Here is an 18958-nt window from a genome sequence, read left to right as displayed (position 1 = left end):
CTAAGTCTTTTCCAGAGGAAAAATTTCCAACCTATTCCAAAGCTTTAACTCTCAGTTTTAGTATCATCCTCTGTCAGTAATGTGAAAGAACACAATGCAAACTCAGCCCAGTATTTTGAACATTACTGTAGTGCTACCACAATACCAGGAGATGAGAGACTTCTAGTTCTATATAAATCTATATGAAAACGCCATGCCACTATTTCTAAGAAGAGCATGGGAATTCTCCCCAGTCTGCTGGGCCAATAGTTAACCCTCAACCAACATCATTAAAACAGTTATCTGGTCATTAGCACGTTGCTGTTTGTGGGAGCTTACTATGCACTAATTGGCTGCTGTGTTTCCTGCATTACAACAATGAGTACACTTCAGAAGCGTTTCAGCTGCTGTGAAGCAGTTTGGAATATCGTACGGTTATGAAAGGTGCGACAGAAATTTCTGTTTCTTAAATCCAAGATCTATCTTTTAGTTAATCGTATGTTGAGTCACATAGAATATAGAACACAAAACTGGTCATTTAGTCCGTGCCAACAGTTATGCTTCGCTCACACTCCCTCCCATCCTTCCTCATTTACCTCTTACCAGCATATCCTTCTATTTCTTTCTCCGTGTGTTTATCTAGCTTCCCCTTAAATGCTATTCACTTCAACCATTCCCTGTGGTAGCGAGTTCCACATTCTGACAATTAATAATTCTATCAACAATTCTATTTCAGATTTCCCTATTTGCTTCCTTGGTGACTATCTTATTTTGATGGCTTCTAGTTTTATTCTTCCCCACAAGTGAATACACTCTCTTTCTGTCTATCAAAATCTTCCACAATTTTAAAGACCTCTGTTACTAAAGATAACTTTAAGATCGACATACAAGGCAGAAAAACGTTTATTTGATTATACCAGAAATCTCTCTCCAGTGTTTCTGAGATGAACTGCACCGATTTATTTAGCAGCTGATGCAATGGGTCTCTTTTTTCTCTCTCGTTCTGTTTTTTCAGGAGGATAAGAAACAGAAGGAGTTAAATGAGCAACGTAAGTTGCTGGAGCAGCGGAGCCAGTTTTTGGAGAAAACCAGAAACTTGTTGGTGTTCAATGAAGAGATGGAGACTTCGAAGGAGAAGAAGAAGGGAGGTGGAAAGGTGAGAGGAAAGCTCTAACGTTCTGCCACACACTTTCATAGCACTATAAAAACACGGGAGTTTAAACACGGAAACAGATCATTTGGCTCAACTAGTCCATGTCAGCATTTACCCTCCGTGCGAGCGAATAGTCCTAATTAGATCCAGTAGCTTAGTGGTTATCTTCTCTCTTAGTGGATTTCTGTTACCGTATTTCTCTCAGTATATTTGTTACCATAATGTTGTTAATGAGTTTCTCTGAATGGATATCTGGTTTTCTGCTCACAGCGAGGGAAGAAAGGAGAGTTTGAAGAGTTTGTTAATGATGATTCTGATGATGACTTGCCACTGCCCAAGAAGAAGAGGAAGCAGAGAGGGAGCGGCAGTGAACCTGAGGGTGGGGACGAGGACGGGGATCAAAAGAAAAGGAAGAAGAAGAGGAGACGGTATGTGGAAGCACAAACCCAAGGGTTCACTAGGATTACAGACATCGCGAGTTGTTTACAGACTAATACAGTAAAAGCTTTGTTATCCAGCATGTGCAGGACCTGAGAGATGTCAGATAATTGAAAATTCCAGTTAATCAAGAGTTGTGCTACCAAGGCAGTACAATACAATAGTTTTAAATTGAAGAGAAATGATTACATACAAAGTACAAGACGATGTACAATGCAGACATCTTGAGGCAGTAAAGGTGCATAGAATTCTGGAGGTACAGTAAACTTAATGTATAAATTACATTAAATTACTAAACTTATGTCATCTTCCTCAAAAGATCATCAAATTGAACTTCAAGTGTAGATGTAGAAGGTGATGGGACAGAATCTGTACTGAGTCTATGGCAAGCATTGGAAGCTTTTTTGAAAAGATTTCGGATATCAGTTTGCTTAGTTGCCTCCTGTCTTTTTTGCATGAAAGTAGAGTGCAAGTTATGTAGCTGCATAACCTGTTGTCCAGAGTAACAAGTCTGCCTTTCAGCAAATTTGATTAACGTATCAAATGCTGAAGCAGCATTAGCCCAGGTTATTTTCTGTTCCTCACTGAAATCATCTTCTGCAAAGTCTTTTTCCATTTCCTTAGACTTCTCAGGATTCAGGACATTATTATTTCTGCATCATGAACAACATGTCACTTCAACCTCCTTGTCAGCTTCTACCCAATCTTCTACATCATGTTCAGTAAGCTGGTTGATTGGGTTTGTAGAAGGAACATTCCTCAATATATCAAAGATTTGTGATATTGTATTTTTTACAGCCAACATTAAAGCCTTCAAATTCCTCCTCATCAGAAGATACTTCTGCCAACATCACACTGGCCACAATTTTCTCCAAGCCTTTCTTAATGTTTCACCTTTAACTGAGTTCCACCCACAAGCCACATTGAAAATTCCATCTTTAATGTTATAATTAGATTGAAATTTTTGGATTGTGCCTTCATGATTGACTAACTTTCTTAGGAAATCTCTTCTGTAAAACCATTTTATAATCTGGATGATGCCCTAGTCCAGTGGTGAATCAACAAGGTAACATTAGCAGGCAGGAAGATGGTGAGAATGTTACGGACATTAACTCCAATTCATGAGGGTAAGCTCGATAATTGTCTAATAAAAAATAGCTTTGCTATCATCAGGTTTTCTTATTTTTCTAAAATGCTCTTTCACTGCAGGTACAAAAACATAGTGAAACCAATCATAAAAAATGTCTTTGTCCATCCAAGCATTACTTTGTGCTTTGTAATCAATAGGTAAATGCTTTGTACCTTTAAATGCTGTAGGACGATTATAATTGCCGATCGCCAAAAGCTTCATTTGGTGCGTTCCCGTGGCATTAGCACTTGCAAGCACAGTTATTCCCTCTTTATTTTGCTTAAAACCTGCAGCATTAGATTCACTCGCACCAGCTCGGGTAGAATTAGGCAAACAGTGCCAAAATAGGCCTGTTTCATCAATTATAAATTCATTCTGGAGATAGATCATGTTCAGCAATTAATTTATTGAAGAAATCACAATGCTTTTCTTCAGCCACATGGTCTGATGATTTTTGTTCACCGTTTACATCTAGACTTCTTATGCCATGCTGCTGTTTAAAGCAAGAAAGCCATCCATTGGAAAATGCAGTCAATTCCATTTGCTTAAAAATGTCTTTTGCCTTTGCAATGAGTATTGAGCCCGAGACTGGGACATTTGTGCAGTACACTGTACAGCTGCTCTAATTTAGGTTTATGTAGAGTACGACATTGTTCTACAGCTTTATTAGTCTTGGAACTAGCAAAGAATTTTAACAACTGTTCTTTTTGACCCTTGATGTCATATATCGTTGACGAACCAACATTATATTAATTCATCAACACATTACGATTTTCACCTTTTTCAAGACGCCTGCAAATGTCTGTTTTCTGGTTTAGTATCAACACAACTCTTTTGCATTTATCCCCTTTTCCTGTCGATGGTTTATCGGATGCCGTAATGAGTGGGTGGTGAGATTTGGTTGCTGTAGCCATAGTCGCATAGGCATCTCTCCCCATTAGAGAGACAGTTAGTGATGTATAGCTTGAGGGTCACCACTCCTCAAGCATGGGCAAGGTGAGGAGGCAGGCCTTCATGAACTACCACAGCCGGTACAGGGATTGAACCCGTGCTGTTAACATCTATCTGTATCATACACTAGCTGTCTAGCCTACTGAGCTAAGCACAGCAATGCAACACGATGGCGGACACAAACAAGATGGACTGCCGGCAGAGCCATTAAGATGACTATCGGCAGCTTCACTAACTAATGCCGAGAACCATCGACTGCACTTGGGAAAACTTGGCCCAGGAGAGCATTGGGAGACAAGGTTAGGGAGATTTTGGAAATTCTGGATAATAGAGCTTGGCGGTCGGTAAAGTGCTGGATAACAAAGCTTTTACTATATTTTGAAGAGAATGTAGGGGTTTGTAACTTTACAGAAAATGTTTTACCTTTTTTGTACACCTGAATGTTTTGTGCGTTCTTTCTCAGTGTTTGTGTAAAAGACCGAAGGTTTAATGTGGAATCGTTTTATAGAGATCAGAAAGGGAAACATAGGAACAGGGGAGAGGTCATTCAGCCTCTCGAGCCTGCTCCGCCATCCAATGAGATCATGGTTGATCTGTGACCTAACTCCTTATACTCATCTTTGCCCTATATCCCTTAATATCTTTGAAAAAAATCTATCAATCTCAGTTTTAAAATTAACAATTTTTTTTATTCATTCATGGAATGTGGGCGTCACTGGCTATGCCAGCATTTATTGCTCATCCCTAATTGCCCTTGAAAAGGTGGTGGTGAGCTGCCTTCTTGAACCGCTGCAGTCCATGTGGGGTGGTATACCTACAGTGCTGTTAGGAAAGGAGTTCCAGGATTTTGACCCAGTGACAGTGAAGGAACGGCGATATAGTTCCAAGTCAGGATGATGTGTGGATTGGAGGGGAACTTGCTGGTGGTGGTGTTCCCATGCATCTGCTGCCCTTGTCCTGCTAGGTGGCCAAGGTTGTGGGTTTGGAAGTTGCTGTTTAAGGAGACTTGGTGCATTGCTGCAGTGCTTGATTGGCACCCCGTCCACAAACATTCACTCCCTCCACCATTGTCCTTGAGAAGGTGATGGTGAGTTGCTTTCTTGAAATGCTGCAGTCCATATGGGGTAGGTACATCCACAGTGCTGTCAGGAAGCAAGTTCCATGATTTTGACCCAGCGACATTATAGATGGTACACACTGCTGCCACTGTACGACATAATGGAGGGAGTGAATGTTTGTGGACGGCTGGCAATCAAGCGGGCTACTTTGTCCTGGATGGTGTCGAGTTTCCTGAGTGTTGTTGGAGCTGCACCCATCCAGGCAAGTGGAGTGTATTCCACCACACTCCTGACATGTGCCTTGTAGACAGACTTTGGGCAGTCAGGTTAGTTACTCGCCACAGGATTCCCAGCATCTGACGTTATTTATATGGCTCCTCAAGTTCAGTTTCAATCTAGCATCAGCTGTCATTTGGAGAAGAGAGTTCCAATCTTCTACAACCCTTTGTGTGTTGGAGTGTTTCCGAATTTCACTCCTGAAAAGTCTGGCTGTAATTTTAGTCCATACCCCCGGTCCTAGACTCATCAACCAGCAGAAATAGTTTCAGTTCCCCTTAATATCTTGGAAACTTCAATCAAATCACCTCTTAACTTTCGAAATTCCAGGAAGTGAAACCCTAGTTTGTGTAATCTCTTCTCGTAATTTAACCCTCGGAATCCAAGTATCATTCTGGTAAATCTACTCCCTACAAGGCCAATATATCTATCTTAAGTAAAATAAAAGCAAAATACTGCAGATGCTGGAAATCTGAAATAAAAACAAGAAATGCTGGAAATACACAGCAGGTTTGGCAGCATCTGTGGAAAGAGAAGCAGAGTTAATGTTTCAGGTCAGTGACCCTTCATCAGAACTAGCTCTGATGATGCTACCTTCCACGACAGTGTTTCTAATATGTCTTCCTTTTTCCTCAACCAAGGATTCCCCCCCACTGTGATTGCCAGGGCTCTCAACCGTGTCCGGCCCATTTCCCGCACCTCTACCCTCATCCCTTCCCATCCCTCCCAGAACCGCGACAGGGTTCCCCTTGTCCTCACTTTCCACCCTACCAGCCTCCAGATCCAAAGGATCATCCTCCGTCACTTCCGCCACATCCAGCGTGATGCCATTACCGAATGCATCTTCCCCTGTCAGCATTCCGAAGGGATCGTTCCCTCCACAACACCCTCGTCCACTGCTCCATTACCCCCACCACCTCGTGGCTTTCCCACGGCACCTTTCCCTGCAATTGCAGGAGGTGTAATACCTGTCCATTTACCTCCTCTCTCCTCACTATCCAAGGCCCCAAATATTCCTTTCAGGTGAAGCAGCGATTTACTTGTACTTCTTTCAATTTAGTATACTGTATTCACTGCTCACAATGTGGTCTCCTCTAGATTGGGGAGTCCAAACGCAGATTGGGTGACTGCTTTGCAGAACACCTCCACTCAGTTCGTAAGCATAACCCCGAGCCTCCGGTTGCTGGCCATTTCAACACCTTCCACCCCCTGCTCGAGGAACAGCTCATTTACCGATTAGGCACGCTACAGCCTGCCGGACTGAACATCAAGTTAAATCATTTCAGAGCATGATGGGCCCCCCCTTTTTATGTTTAGTTATTTTTTCTTTTTAATTTGCTTATTGTATTGTAGTTTTTTTTAGTTTGTTTCTACTGTGCCTACCCACTGTTTCTGTTTTTTTTAATGTTTGTGCTTGGAGTGCTTTGTGCTTTACAGTCTATTCACACCCTCTCTGTACTACCGCTTTGTCTTTCAGCACACCATTAGCATACTGTTTACCTTTGTTCCATGACCTTCTGGTCAGTTATTCTCTGTGACTCTCTGTCTTAACAACACCTTCTCTTCTGTTATCTCTTGCACCCCACCCCCCCCCTGCCCCTTTACTTGCTTAAACCCTTTTACATTTCTAATATCTGCTAGTTCTGATGAAGGGTCACTGACCTGAAACATTAACTCTGCTTCTCTTTCCACAGATGCTGCCAGAGCTGCTGAGTATTTCCAGAATTTCTTGTTTTTATATCTTTCTAAGGTGTGGTGCCCAGAACTGCTCACAGTGCTCCAGTTGTGATAGAACCAGGGCTTTGCCTTGTATTCTAATTCTTTAGATTTAAAGGCCAGCATTCCATTAGCTTTTTTGATTATTTTCTGTACCTGTTCATGACGTGTGTTTTAGTGAAAGCCGGGTCTAGATGTTGCACAGTATAGTGGTCCTGGCCCTAGTAAGCTGGATAAGTATCTCCGGTAAGAAAAGTTTATTTCAAATATAGTAAGTAGTATTTTTTTTTAGGGATTCTGTAGTATTGAGGACCAGGGAAGAAGGCCCTAGAATAACTGATATTATTGGACATTAAGATCTTCCAGAAGGTTTAATTTAATTGAAAGGGTTAAGTCATGGCAGGAGAGCTCAAAGCCATGGTGTGCTCCTTGTGCTCCATGTCAGAAGCCGGGAACAATTCCAGTTCTTGGGACCAGCATGTGTGCAGGAAGTGTCTCCAGCTGCAGCTCCTGGAATCCCGGGTTTTGGAGCTGGACCAGCAGCTGGGGACACTATGGAGCATCCACGAGGCGGAGAGTGTTGTGGATAGCACGTATAGAGAGATGGTCACACCGCAGGCTCAGACCCCACAGGCAGGAGGGGAATGGGTGACTACCAGGCAGAGCAAGAGGACTAGGCAGGCAGTTCAGGAATCTCCTTTGGGTATTCCCCTGCAAAACAGGTATCCTGCTTTGGATACTGTTGGGGGGAATGGCCACTCAGGAAAGCAGCAACAGCCCAATTCGTTGCACCACGGTTGGCTCTGCTGCACAGAGGAGTAAAAAATGTGGGAATGCAATTGTAAGGGAATAGATAGGTGTTTCTGTGGCTGCAAAAGAGACTCCAGGATGGTATGTTGCCTCCCTGGTGCTAGGGTCACAAATATACCAGAAATGTTGGGTAACACAGGGCTTAGTGAGAGAGAGGAACTGAAAGAAATCAGTATTAGTAGAGAAATGGTGTTGGGGAAATTGATGGGATTGAAGGCCGATAAATCCCCAGGGCCTGATGGTATGCATCCCAGAGTACTTAAGGAAGTGGCCCTAGAAATAGTGGATGCATTGGTGATCGTCTTCCAAGATTCCATAGACTCTGGAACAGTTCCTACAGATTGGAGGGTAGTTAATGTAACTCCACTATTTAAAAAGGGAAGTAGAGAGAAAGCAGGGAATTATAAACCAGTCAGCCTGACATCGGTAGTGGGGAAAATTCTAGAGTCCATCATCAAAGATTTTATAGCAGAGCACTTAGAGAACAGTGATAGAATCGAGCAGAGTCAGCACGGATTTACGAATGGGAAATCATGCTTGACAAATCTACTAGAATTCTTCGAGGATGTAACTAGTAGAGTTGATGAGGGGGAGCCAGTGGATGTGGTTTATTTGGACTTTCAGAAGGCTTTCGACAAAGTCCCACATAAGAGATTAGCATGTAAAATTAAAGCGCATGGGATTGGGGGCAGTGTATTGCGATGGATAGAAAATTGGTTGGTGGACTGGAAACCAAGAGTAAGGATAAATGGGTCTTTTTCCGAATGGCAGGCAGTGACTAGTGGAGTACCGCAGGGATCGGTGCTAGGACCGCAGCTATTCACAATATACATTAATGATTTAGATGAGGGAACTAAATGTAATATCTCCAAATCTGCAGATGACACAAAACTGGGTGGGAGGATGAGTTGTGAGGAGGATGCAGAGAGGTTTCAGGGTGATTTGGACAAGTTGAGTGAGTGGGCAAATGCATGGCAGATGCAGTATAATGTGGATAAATGTGAGGTTATCCACTTTGGTAGCAAAAACAGGAAGACAGATTATTATCTGAATGGCTATAAACTGAGAGAGGGGAATATGCAGCGAGACCTGGGTGTTCTCGTACACCAGCCGCTGAAGGTAAGCATGCTCGTGCAACAGGCGGTAAAAAAGGCAAATGGTATATTAGCCTTCATAGCAAGAGGATTCGGGTACGGGAGCAGGGATGTCTTTCTGCAATTATACAGGGCCTTGGTGAGGCCACACCTGGAATATTGTGTGCAGTTTTGGTCTCCTTATCTGAGGAAGGATGCTCTTGCTATAGAGGGAGTGCAGCGAAGGTTTACCAGACTGATTCCTGGGATGGTGGGACTGACGTATGAGGAGAGATTGAGTCGATTAGGATTATATTCGCTGGAGTTCAGAAGAGTGAGGGGGGATCTCATGGAAACCTCTAAAATTCTAACAGGACTTGACAGGGTCGATGCAGGAAGGATGTTCTCGATGGTGGGGGAGTCCAGAACCAGGGGTCATAGTCTAAGGATACAGGGTAAATCTTTCAGGACTGAGATGAGGAGAAATTTCTTCACCCAGAGAGTGGTGAACCTGTGGAATCCGCTACCACAGAAAGCAGTTGAGGCCAAAACATTGTATGTTTTCAAGAAGGAGTTAGATATAGCTCTTGGGTCTAAAGGGATCAAAGGGTGTGAGGCGAAAGTGGGAACAGGCTACTGAGCTGGATGATCAGCCATGATCATAATGAATGGTAGAGCAGGCTCGAAGGGCCGAATAGCCTACTCCTAATTTCTATTTTTTCTATGTTTCTATGAATTCAAATCCCATTATGGCAGTTTGAGAATTTGATTTCAGTTTTTATTATAAAAAAAATTGGAAGTAAAAGGCTGGTATAAGTAAAAGTGACCATGAAGCTGTTGGATTGGGGACAGGGACTGAAACTTTATCTCCCCCAAGGCTCTGTGCAAACCACACAGATAAACTGTTTCAGCATCCCTGAAATACAGCAAGAAGATGGTGCAAAGTGCGGTAATTTAACCAATGTTTTCTTTCCCACCCCCACCTCTATGCCCTCTCTCAACCCCTCCTCCCCTCTCTCAACCCCTCCTCCCCTCTCTCAACCCCTCCTCCCCTCTCTCAACCCCTCCTCCCCTCTCTCAACCCCTCCTCCCCTCTCTCAACCCCTCCTCCCCTCTCTCAACCCCTCCTCACCTCTCTCAACCCCTCCTCCCCTCTCTCAACCCCTCCTCCCCCCCCACTCATTCTGTCCCCCTCCCACTCATTCTGTCCCCCTCCCACTCATTCTGTCCCCCTCCCACTCATTCTGTCCCCCTCCCACTCATTCTGCCCCCCTCCCTCTCATTCTGCTCCCTCCCTCTCATTCTGCTCCCTCCCTCTCATTCTGCTCCCTCCCTCTCATTCTGTCCCCCTCCCTCTCATTCTGTCCCCCTCCCTCTCATTCTGTCCCCCTCCCACTCATTCTGTCCCCCTCCCACTCATTCTGTCCCCCTCCCACTCATTCTGTCCCCCTCCCACTCATTCTGTCCCCCTCCCACTCATTCTGTCCCCCTCCCACTCATTCTGTCCCCCTCCCACTCATTCTGTCCCCCTCCCACTCATTCCGTCCCCCTCCCACTCATTCCGTCCCCCTCCCACTCATTCCGGCCCTCCCTCTCATTCCGCTCCCTCCCTCTCATTCCGCTCCCTTCCTCTCATTCTGCCCCCCTCCCTCACATTCTGTCCCCCTCCCACTCATTCTGTCCCCCTCCCACTCATTCTGTCCCCCTCCCACTCATTCTGTCCCCCTCCCACTCATTCTGTCCCCCTCCCTCTCATTCTGCCCCCTCCCTCTCATTCTGCCCCCTCCCTCTCATTCTGCCCCCTCCCTCTCATTCTGCCCCCTCCCTCTCATTCTGCCCCCCTCCCTCTCATTCTGCCCCCCTCCCTCTCATTCTGCCCCCCTCCCTCTCATTCTGCCCCCCTCCCTCTCATTCTGCCCCCCTCCCTCTCATTCTGCCCCCCTCCCTCTCATTCTGCCCCCCTCCCTCTCATTCTGCCCCCCTCCCTCTCATTCTGCCCCCCTCCCTCTCATTCTGCCCCCCTCCCTCTCATTCTGCCCCCCTCCCTCTCATTCTGCCCCCCTCCCTCTCATTCTGTCCCCCTCCCTCTCATTCTGCTCCCTCCCTCTCATTCTGCCCCCCTCCCTCTCATTCTGCCCCCCTCCCTCTCATTCTGCCCCCCTCCCTCTCATTCTGCCCCCCTCCCTCTCATTCTGCCCCCCTCCCTCTCATTCTGCCCCCCTCCCTCTCATTCTGCCCCCCTCCCTCTCATTCTGCCCCCCTCCCTCTCATTCTGCCCCCCTCCCTCTCATTCTGCCCCCCTCCCTCTCATTCTGCCCCCCTCCCTCTCATTCTGCCCCCCTCCCTCTCATTCTGCCCCCCTCCCTCTCATTCTGCCCCCCTCCCTCTCATTCTGCCCCCCTCCCTCTCATTCTGCCCCCCTCCCTCTCATTCTGCCCCCCTCCCTCTCATTCTGCCCCCCTCCCTCTCATTCTGCCCCCCTCCCTCTCATTCTGCTCCCCTCCCTCTCATTCTGCTCCCTCCCACTCATTCTGTCCCCCTCCCACTCATTCTGTCCCCCCCTTCCCTCTCATTCTGCCCCCCTCCCTCTCATTCTGCCCCCCTCCCTCTCATTCTGCCCCCCTCCCTCTCATTCTGCCCCCCTCCCACTCATTCTGTCCCCCCCTTCCCTCTTTCTCTGTCCCCCCTTCCCCTCTTTCTCTGTCCCCCCTTCCCTCTCTTTCTATTGCCTCCTTCCCTCTCAACAGACCCCAGAGAGCTGCTGAAGATGGCAGTGATGATGAGGAAACTGGGTCACGAGCCAAGAAACCACGCAGACCAAAAGCAGGAGAGCGCAAGAAGAAAGAGAAGGTTTGTGTCAATCGTATGGAAATAGTTGTTTATTGTGTGATGGCAGTTTCTAACTTCTGATCCGTACTGTTAAATTATCAGTTTGTTTCTTCCTTGTCAGTTACACAAAATCCTGCATATTTACTGAATTTATTTGTAATGTATCACTTGGTGGATTAAACATTTGTCTATCCTGTAGCTCAAACCCGAACGACTCCCACCTTCCATGAAGGGTAAAATCAAGTCAAAAGCGATAATTTCATCCAGCGACGATTCTTCCGATGAAGGGGCATTGAAGATAGCGGAAGGGTATGTAACTTCCTCAATATTTTAATATCAATCTTTTAATGAACAGCTAAGGTCAGATACTAGTTGGATGTGGGACTAATTGGACAGCTCTTTCAAAGATCCAGCAGGGAATGAAGGGCCCATTGACCTCCTTCTGTGCTGTAAGATTCTATGATTTTAGCTGGTGTGCACCTTGGGTTCCCTCTAACTTCTGTTTGCTATGCACGGCCACGCATGCACACATCTTAAAAGGCCTTTGCTTGAATGGAGCCTGTTTGTTCCCTGCACAGCACATCCCCGAATGCTACAATTCAAACCCACTGATCGGAGGTGCTCCAGGCAAAGGGCATGATATCAGCTGTTTTAGACTCCCACCCAAGGACTTAGCTAGTACCAGACTCTGCAGTTCCCAGGAAAATGAGGCAGAAATGGACATTCCCAGTCATATTCCAGGAAAACTTGTATTCCGCCCTTTTGAATGATACAGAGCAAGATGGGGAAGGAGCGAGATTAATTAATGACCTCATAGTTAAGGCGCCCCTAGGTAGCAGCGATCATAATATGATTAAATTTTACATTCAGTTTGAGGGAGAGAAGAGTGGGTCCAAGATAAGTATTTTAAACTTAAGTAAGGGCAATTATTTTTATTTATTTAGAGATACAGCACTGAAACAGGCCCTTCGGCCCACCAAGTCTGTGCAAACCAACAACCACCCATTTATACTAATCCTACATTAATCCCATATTCCCTACCACATCCCCACCATTCTCCTACCTACACTAGGTGCAATTTACAATGGCCAATTTACCTATCAACCTGCAAGTCTTTGGCTGTGGGAGGAAACCGGAGCACCCGGCGGAAACCCATGCGGTCACAGGGAGAACTTGCAAACTCCGCACAGGCAGTACCCAGAACTGAACCTGAGTCGCTGGAGCTGTGAGGCTGCGGTGCTAACCACTGCGCCGCCCCATGAGGGCATGAAAGCAGAGCTAGCTAATGTAAACTGGCAAATTAGGTTAAGGGATAGGTCAATAGAGATGCAGTGGCAGACACTTAAGGGGATATTTCAGAATATGCAGAATAGATACAATCCAATGCGAAAGAAAAATTCCAGTGAGGGGGGATCGCCATCTGTGGTTAACTAAAACAGTTAAAGATGGTATCAAACTTAAAGAAAAAGCATATAATTGCGCAAAGATGGGAGGCAGGTCAGAAGATTGGACAGAATATAAAAAACAGCAAAGATTGACTAAAAGATTGATAAGGAAGGTAAAATTAGAGTACGAGAGAAAGCTAGCTAGAAATATAAAGACAGATAGTAAGAGTTCCTATAGATAATATAAAAAGGAAAGAGTTAACAAAGTGAACGTTGGTCCTATAGAAAGTGAGTCTGGGGAATTAATAATGGATAATAAGGAGATGGCAGATGAACAGATATTTTGCATTGGTCTTCACTATTGAGGATGCAAGTAACATCCCAGTATTAGCTGTAAGTCAGGAAATGGAAGGGAGGGAGGAACTCAAGAAAATTACAATCACCAGGGAAGTGGCACTGAACAAATTGTTGGAGCTGCGGGCTGACAAGTCCCCGGGTCCTGATGAACTTCATCTTAGGGTCTTAAAAGAAGTGGCCAGTGAGATAGTTGATGTGTTTAATTTTCCAAAATTCCCTAGATTCAGGGAAGGTTCTGCTAGACTGGAAAATAGCGAGCGTAACTCCTTTATTCAAAAAGGGAGGGCGACAGAAAGCAGGAAACTACAGGCTAGTTAGCTTAACATATGTCTTAGGGAAAATGTTAGAAGCAATTATTAAAGATGTTACAGCAGGGTAAATGAAGGTAATCAGGCAGAGTCAACATGGTTTTGTTAAAGGGAAATCATGTTTAACCAATTTATTGGAGTTCTTTGAGGGAGTTACATGTGCTGTGGATGAAGGGGAACCGGTGGATGTATTGTACTTAGATTTCCAGAAGGCATTTGATAAGGTGCTGCATCAAAGGTTATTGCAAAAAATAAAAGCTCATGATGTAGGGGAGTAACATCTTGGCATGGATAGAAGATTGGCTAGCTAACAAGAAATAGAGAGTAGGCATAAATGGGTCATTTTCTGGTTGGCAAGATGTAATGAGTGGTGTGCCACAGGGATCAGTGCTGGGCCCTCAACTTTTTACAATTTATATAAATGACTTAGATGAAGGGACTGAAGGTATGGTTGCTAAATTTGCTGATGACAGATAGGTAGGAAAGTAGGTTATGAAGAGGACATAAGGAGGCTACAACATAGATAGGTTAAATGAGTGGGCAAAAATCTGGCAGATGGAGTATAATGTGGGAAAATGTGCAGTTGTCCATTTTGGCAGAAAGAATAAAAAAGAAGCATATTATCTAAATGGTGAGAGATTGCAGAGCTCTGAGATGCAGAGGCATCTGGGTGTCCTAGTGCATGAATCGCAAAAGGTTAGTATGCAGGTGCAGCACGTAATTAGGAAAGCTAATAGAATGTTATAGTTTATCGCGAGGGGGATTGAATACAAAAGTAGGGAGGTTATGCTTCAGCTATACAGAGTTTTGGTGAGACCACATCTGAAGTACTGTGTACAGTATTGGTCTCCTTATTTAAGGAAGGATGTAAATGCATTGGAGGCAGTTCAAAGAAGGTTTAGTAGACTGATACCTGGAATGGGTGGGTTATCTTAGGAAAGATTGGACAGGCTAGGCTTGTATTCGCTGGAATTTAGAAGAGTAAGAGGCGACTTGATTGAAACATATAAGATCCTGAGGGGTCTTGACAGCGTGGATGTGGAAAAGATGTTTCCCCTGGTGGGAGAATCAAGAACCATGGGTCACTTTAAAAATAAGGGGTTGCCCATTTAAGACAGAGATGAGGAGAAATTTTTTTCTCTGAGGGTTGTGAGTCTTTGGAATTCTTTTCCTCAAAAGGCAGTAGAAGCAGAGTCTTTGAATTTGCTTAAGGCAGAGGTAGATAGATTCTTGATAAGCAAGGGGGTGAAAGGTTATCGGGGGTAGGTGGTAATGTGGAGAAATCAGTTTAGCCATGAACTTATTGAATGGCGGAGCAGGCTCGAGGGGCCGAGTGGCCTACTCCTGCTCCTAATTCGTATGTTCGTAAGATGCAAAGAGATATCGACCAGTTAAGTGATTGGGCAACAAGGTGGCAGATGGAGTACAATATGGTCCAGCTTGGTGGGAAGAATGGGAAAGCAAAATATTTTTTAAAAAGTGAAAGACTAGTAAATGTTGGGTTTCACGGGGATTTAGAGGACCTTCTGCATGAATTACAGAAAGTTAACATGCAGGTACAGAAAGCAATTCACAAGGCAAATGGTATGTTAGCCTTTACTGTAAGGGGTTTGCAGTATAAGAGTAGGAAGTCTTGCTGCATTTATATAAGGCTTTGCTGAGACCACATCTGGCGATCTGGCGTACTGTGCACAGTTTTTTTTCTCCTTACCTAAGGAAGGATATACTTGCCCTAGAGAAGGTGCAACATAGGTTTGCTACAACAACAACAACTTACACTTATGCAGCAGCTTTAATGTAATAAAACTTCTCAAGGAGTTTCACAGGAGCATTATAAAACAAAGTAGAACACCAAGTTATATAAGGAGATATTGGATCAGATGACAAAAGCTTGGTCAAAGAGGTAGGTTTTAGGAAGTGTCCGAAAGGGGGAAAGTGAGGTGGAGAGGTTTAAGGAGATAATTCCAGAGCTTGGGGCCAAGGCAACTGAAGGCACGGCCACCAATGGTGGAGTGATTAAAATCGGGGATGCACAAGAAGCCAAAATTAGAGGAGCACAGAGATCTTGGAGAGTGAAGATTATAGAGATAGGGAGGGGCTAGACCATGGAGGGGTTTGAAAACAAGGATGAGAATTTTAAAATCAAGATGTTGCTTGATGATGTAGGTCAGCGAGCACAGGGGTGATGTGGGAATGGGGCTTGGTGCGAATAAAGACACAGGCAACAGAGTTTTGGATGGCCTTAAGTTTACAGAGAGTAGAATATGGGAGACCAGCGGAATTCATTGGAATAGTCAAGCCTAGAAGTAACGAAAGCATCAATGAGAGTTTCAGGAGCAGATGAGCTGAGACAGGGGCGAAGTTGAGCGATGTTATGGAGGTGGAAGTAGGTGGTATTAGTGATGGTACGAATATGAAGTCAGAAGCTCATCTCTACGTCCAATATAACGCCAAGGTTGCGAACAGATTGATTTAGCCTCAGACTGTTGTAGGGGGAAGGATAGAGTCAGTAGTTGAGGAACAGAGTTTGGAGCAGGGACCAAGGACAATGGCTTCAGTCTTCGCAATATTTAATTGAAGAAATTTCTGCGTAGCCAGTGCTGGATGTCGGATCAGCAATCTGTTAATTTAGAGGCAATGGAGGAGTGGAGAGGTGGTGGTGAGGTAGTGCTGGGTGTCATCAGCGTACATGTGAAAATTAACGCTCTGCTTTCGGATGATGTCGGCAAGGGGCAGCGTGTAGGTGAGAAATATTAGGGGGCCAAGGATAGATCCTTGGAGGACACCAGAGGTAACGGTACGGGAGCAGGAAGAGAAGGCATTGCGAGTGATTCTATGGCTACAATAAGATAGATAATAAGGGAATGAGGTGAGAGCAGTCCCTGCCAGCTGGATGACAGTGGAGAGACGTTGAAGGAGGATGGTGTGGTCAACTGTGTTAAAGGCTGCAGACAGCATGAGGAGGGAATGTTTATCTTTGTCACAGTCACATTGGATGTGAGAACTGTTTCGGTACTGTGGCGGGGCAGAAACCTGATGGAGGGATTCAAACATGGCGTTCCGGGAAAGATTGAAATGGATTTGGGAGGCGACCGCACATTCAAGGACTTTGGGAGGTTGGAGATGGAACGGTAGTTTGTGAGGGCGGTGGGGTCAAGGGTTGGTTTTTTGAGGAGAGGGGTGATGAGCGACAACACCTGAAGAGAGAGAATCGTTGACAATATTGGCTAACATAGGGACCAAGAGGTGAAGTTGGTTGGTCAGCATTTCAGTGGGAATAGGATCAGGGGAACAGGAGGTAGGAGATCAGCCATGATCTTTATGGATCTCATGGACAGGATGAGCTCAGAGAGGGCATGAGAAGAGATAGGAGAAACTAGAGAAAGATGTGCATTCAGGGCTAGGGCAGGGGCAGCATTATAGGAAGCTTGGCCAGGTGGGCTGGTGGAAGGGAGGGGCACGGCAGAGGCAGCTGATCAGATAGTTTCCCTCTTCGTGACAAATCCATGAGCTCCTCGCACTTATTGTTTGTTGGAGGTGAGGGGGACTGATTCTGGGGATGAGGGGGCTGTCGTGTAAGGGGAGATTGAGTAGAATGGGCCTATATTCTCTAGAGTACAGAGGAAGGATTTCATTGAAACATATAAAGTTGTTAGGGGGCTTGAAAGGGTAGATGCTGAGAGGCTGCTCCCCCCGGCTGGGGAATGTAGAACGGGGTCACGGTCTCAGAATAAGGGGTCGGCCATTCAGGACTGAGATGAGAAGCAATTTCTTTACTCAGAGGGTTGGGAATCTTTGGAATTCTCTACCCCAGAGAGCTGTGGATGCTCAGTTGTTGAGTATATTCAAGACAGGGGTCAATTCATTTTTGGGTACCAAGGGAATCAAGGAATATGGGGATAGTGTGAGAAGGTGGCATTGAGGTAGGGGATCAGCCATGATCTTATTAAATGGAGAGCAGGCTGAAGGGGCGTATGGTGTACCTACTCCAGCTTCTATTTGTTATGAACCCTGATATTGAACCTTGGTTACTTGGGGTGCAGTAACTGTTGAGGGGCCATTTACAGGCAAACAAGCTTAACTGCAGCATGGCTGCAGCGAAACCACAGTGTAATCATTGGTTCATTCTTTCCAGAAACGTGCGGGACAGCGGTTCGGATGAGGATGGATCAGCCGACAAGCATAGGAAGCGGATCGTGTCCGAGAGTGAGTCAGAGGATGGACGGAACCAGGACAAGTCGGAGAGCGAAGTAGGCAGTAGCCCGAGATCGGGGACCGTGCGTTCGGCTGCCGGCTCTGACAGCGAGCACTCGGCAAACGGGCGGCCGCAGTCAGATCACTCGGGCAGGAGCAGATCGGCCAGCTCGTCATCGGAGGGGGAGGACGAGTCTCGCCCTGCCTCACGGGCCACGAACAATTCAGACCCGCAGTCTTCTGACGAAGGAGGTTCAGGCCAGGCTTCAGCTGTTGAATCGGAGGAAGAATCCAATCATGGAGCCGCTCGCCATGCGTCTGCATCTCCTGAACGATCGGACGATGACAGCGACTGATACTCAATCGCTCCGACATTTCCTTCACTCTCAGTTGGCCTCGAAATCCTGGCTCAGTTTGGTTAATCTGAGAACTGAGTTGATGCTGAAGTTTAGACAAAAAAGTCATTTATTTTATCGGAAACTGTGAAACCTGGCTTTTCATACTTTGACAGAGGATTGTGATATCTACTCGTGAAATTATTTTTGACTCTGTTTCGTTCCAGAGATGGCCCAAGGTTTGACGGCAGTTAGGCGCTGTTAATGATAAAGCGCTTCGAGAGAGTCAGTCAAACTGGTGCAGGCTAGATCCTGGTTTATGTTGATCAGAAAAGAGCCAATATTTTAGGGGACAGGCATTATAGATATTGATAAATGTGACCTATGATTTTTTTTTGGAAACCCTTGTAAACCAAGAAATGCTTACAACATTTGTTAAATAAATGTTTAATTTCAAATGAATGTTTGCTCTTGAATAAGTGGGTTGTTTGTTTTAAGAAAAGACTAGTTGGTGTGTGTGGATTGAGTCACACATGACAGTTTGATCCCTGATCACTGCTGAATTACCCCCCCCCCTGGAAGCAGGCAGTTCTTCAGCACTATAAATCGTTGATTGACTGGGATGGTGTGTGCTTGGGCGGATCGGGTGAGGTGTGTTACAAGGCTTGGCAAATGCGCCTGCTGCAGTTAAGCAACCCACTGACTCGAGTCAAGCAAAAGAAGAAAGAATGACCCACAAAAGGCTGACTTGCAGGCTTCACAAGACAGGAGGATGATAGGCAGGAGGCCATTCAGTTAGATCATGGTTAATCTGTATCTTAACTCCATTTACCCACCTTGGTTCCGTATCCCTAAAAACCAACAAACATCTTTCAATCTTGTTTTTTTTGGTTCTTTAATTGGATGTGAGTGTTGTTGGCAAGGCCAGCATTTGTTGCCCATCCCTAATTACCCTTGACAACTGAGT

General features: G+C 45.4%; 1 protein-coding gene across 1 annotated transcript in view; it reads left to right on the top strand.

The window, feature by feature from the left end:
• ctr9 (CTR9 homolog, Paf1/RNA polymerase II complex component) overlaps positions 1-18449 on the top strand; it is an 81177-nt gene extending 62728 nt beyond the window's left edge. The window contains exons 21-25 of the mRNA XM_068046701.1: positions 995-1135; positions 1403-1560; positions 11331-11433; positions 11612-11721; positions 17598-18449. Of these exons, the coding sequence (XP_067902802.1) occupies positions 995-1135; positions 1403-1560; positions 11331-11433; positions 11612-11721; positions 17598-18012 (927 nt within the window). The 3' untranslated portion in view covers positions 18013-18449. The remainder of the gene's footprint in view (positions 1-994; positions 1136-1402; positions 1561-11330; positions 11434-11611; positions 11722-17597) is intronic.
• Positions 18450-18958: the final 509 nt, after the last annotated feature.

Source organism: Heterodontus francisci, chromosome 14 (genome assembly GCF_036365525.1).
Source record: "Heterodontus francisci isolate sHetFra1 chromosome 14, sHetFra1.hap1, whole genome shotgun sequence".
Taxonomy (NCBI): domain Eukaryota; kingdom Metazoa; phylum Chordata; class Chondrichthyes; order Heterodontiformes; family Heterodontidae; genus Heterodontus; species Heterodontus francisci.
This window is presented reverse-complemented; position numbering and strand designations above follow the sequence as displayed.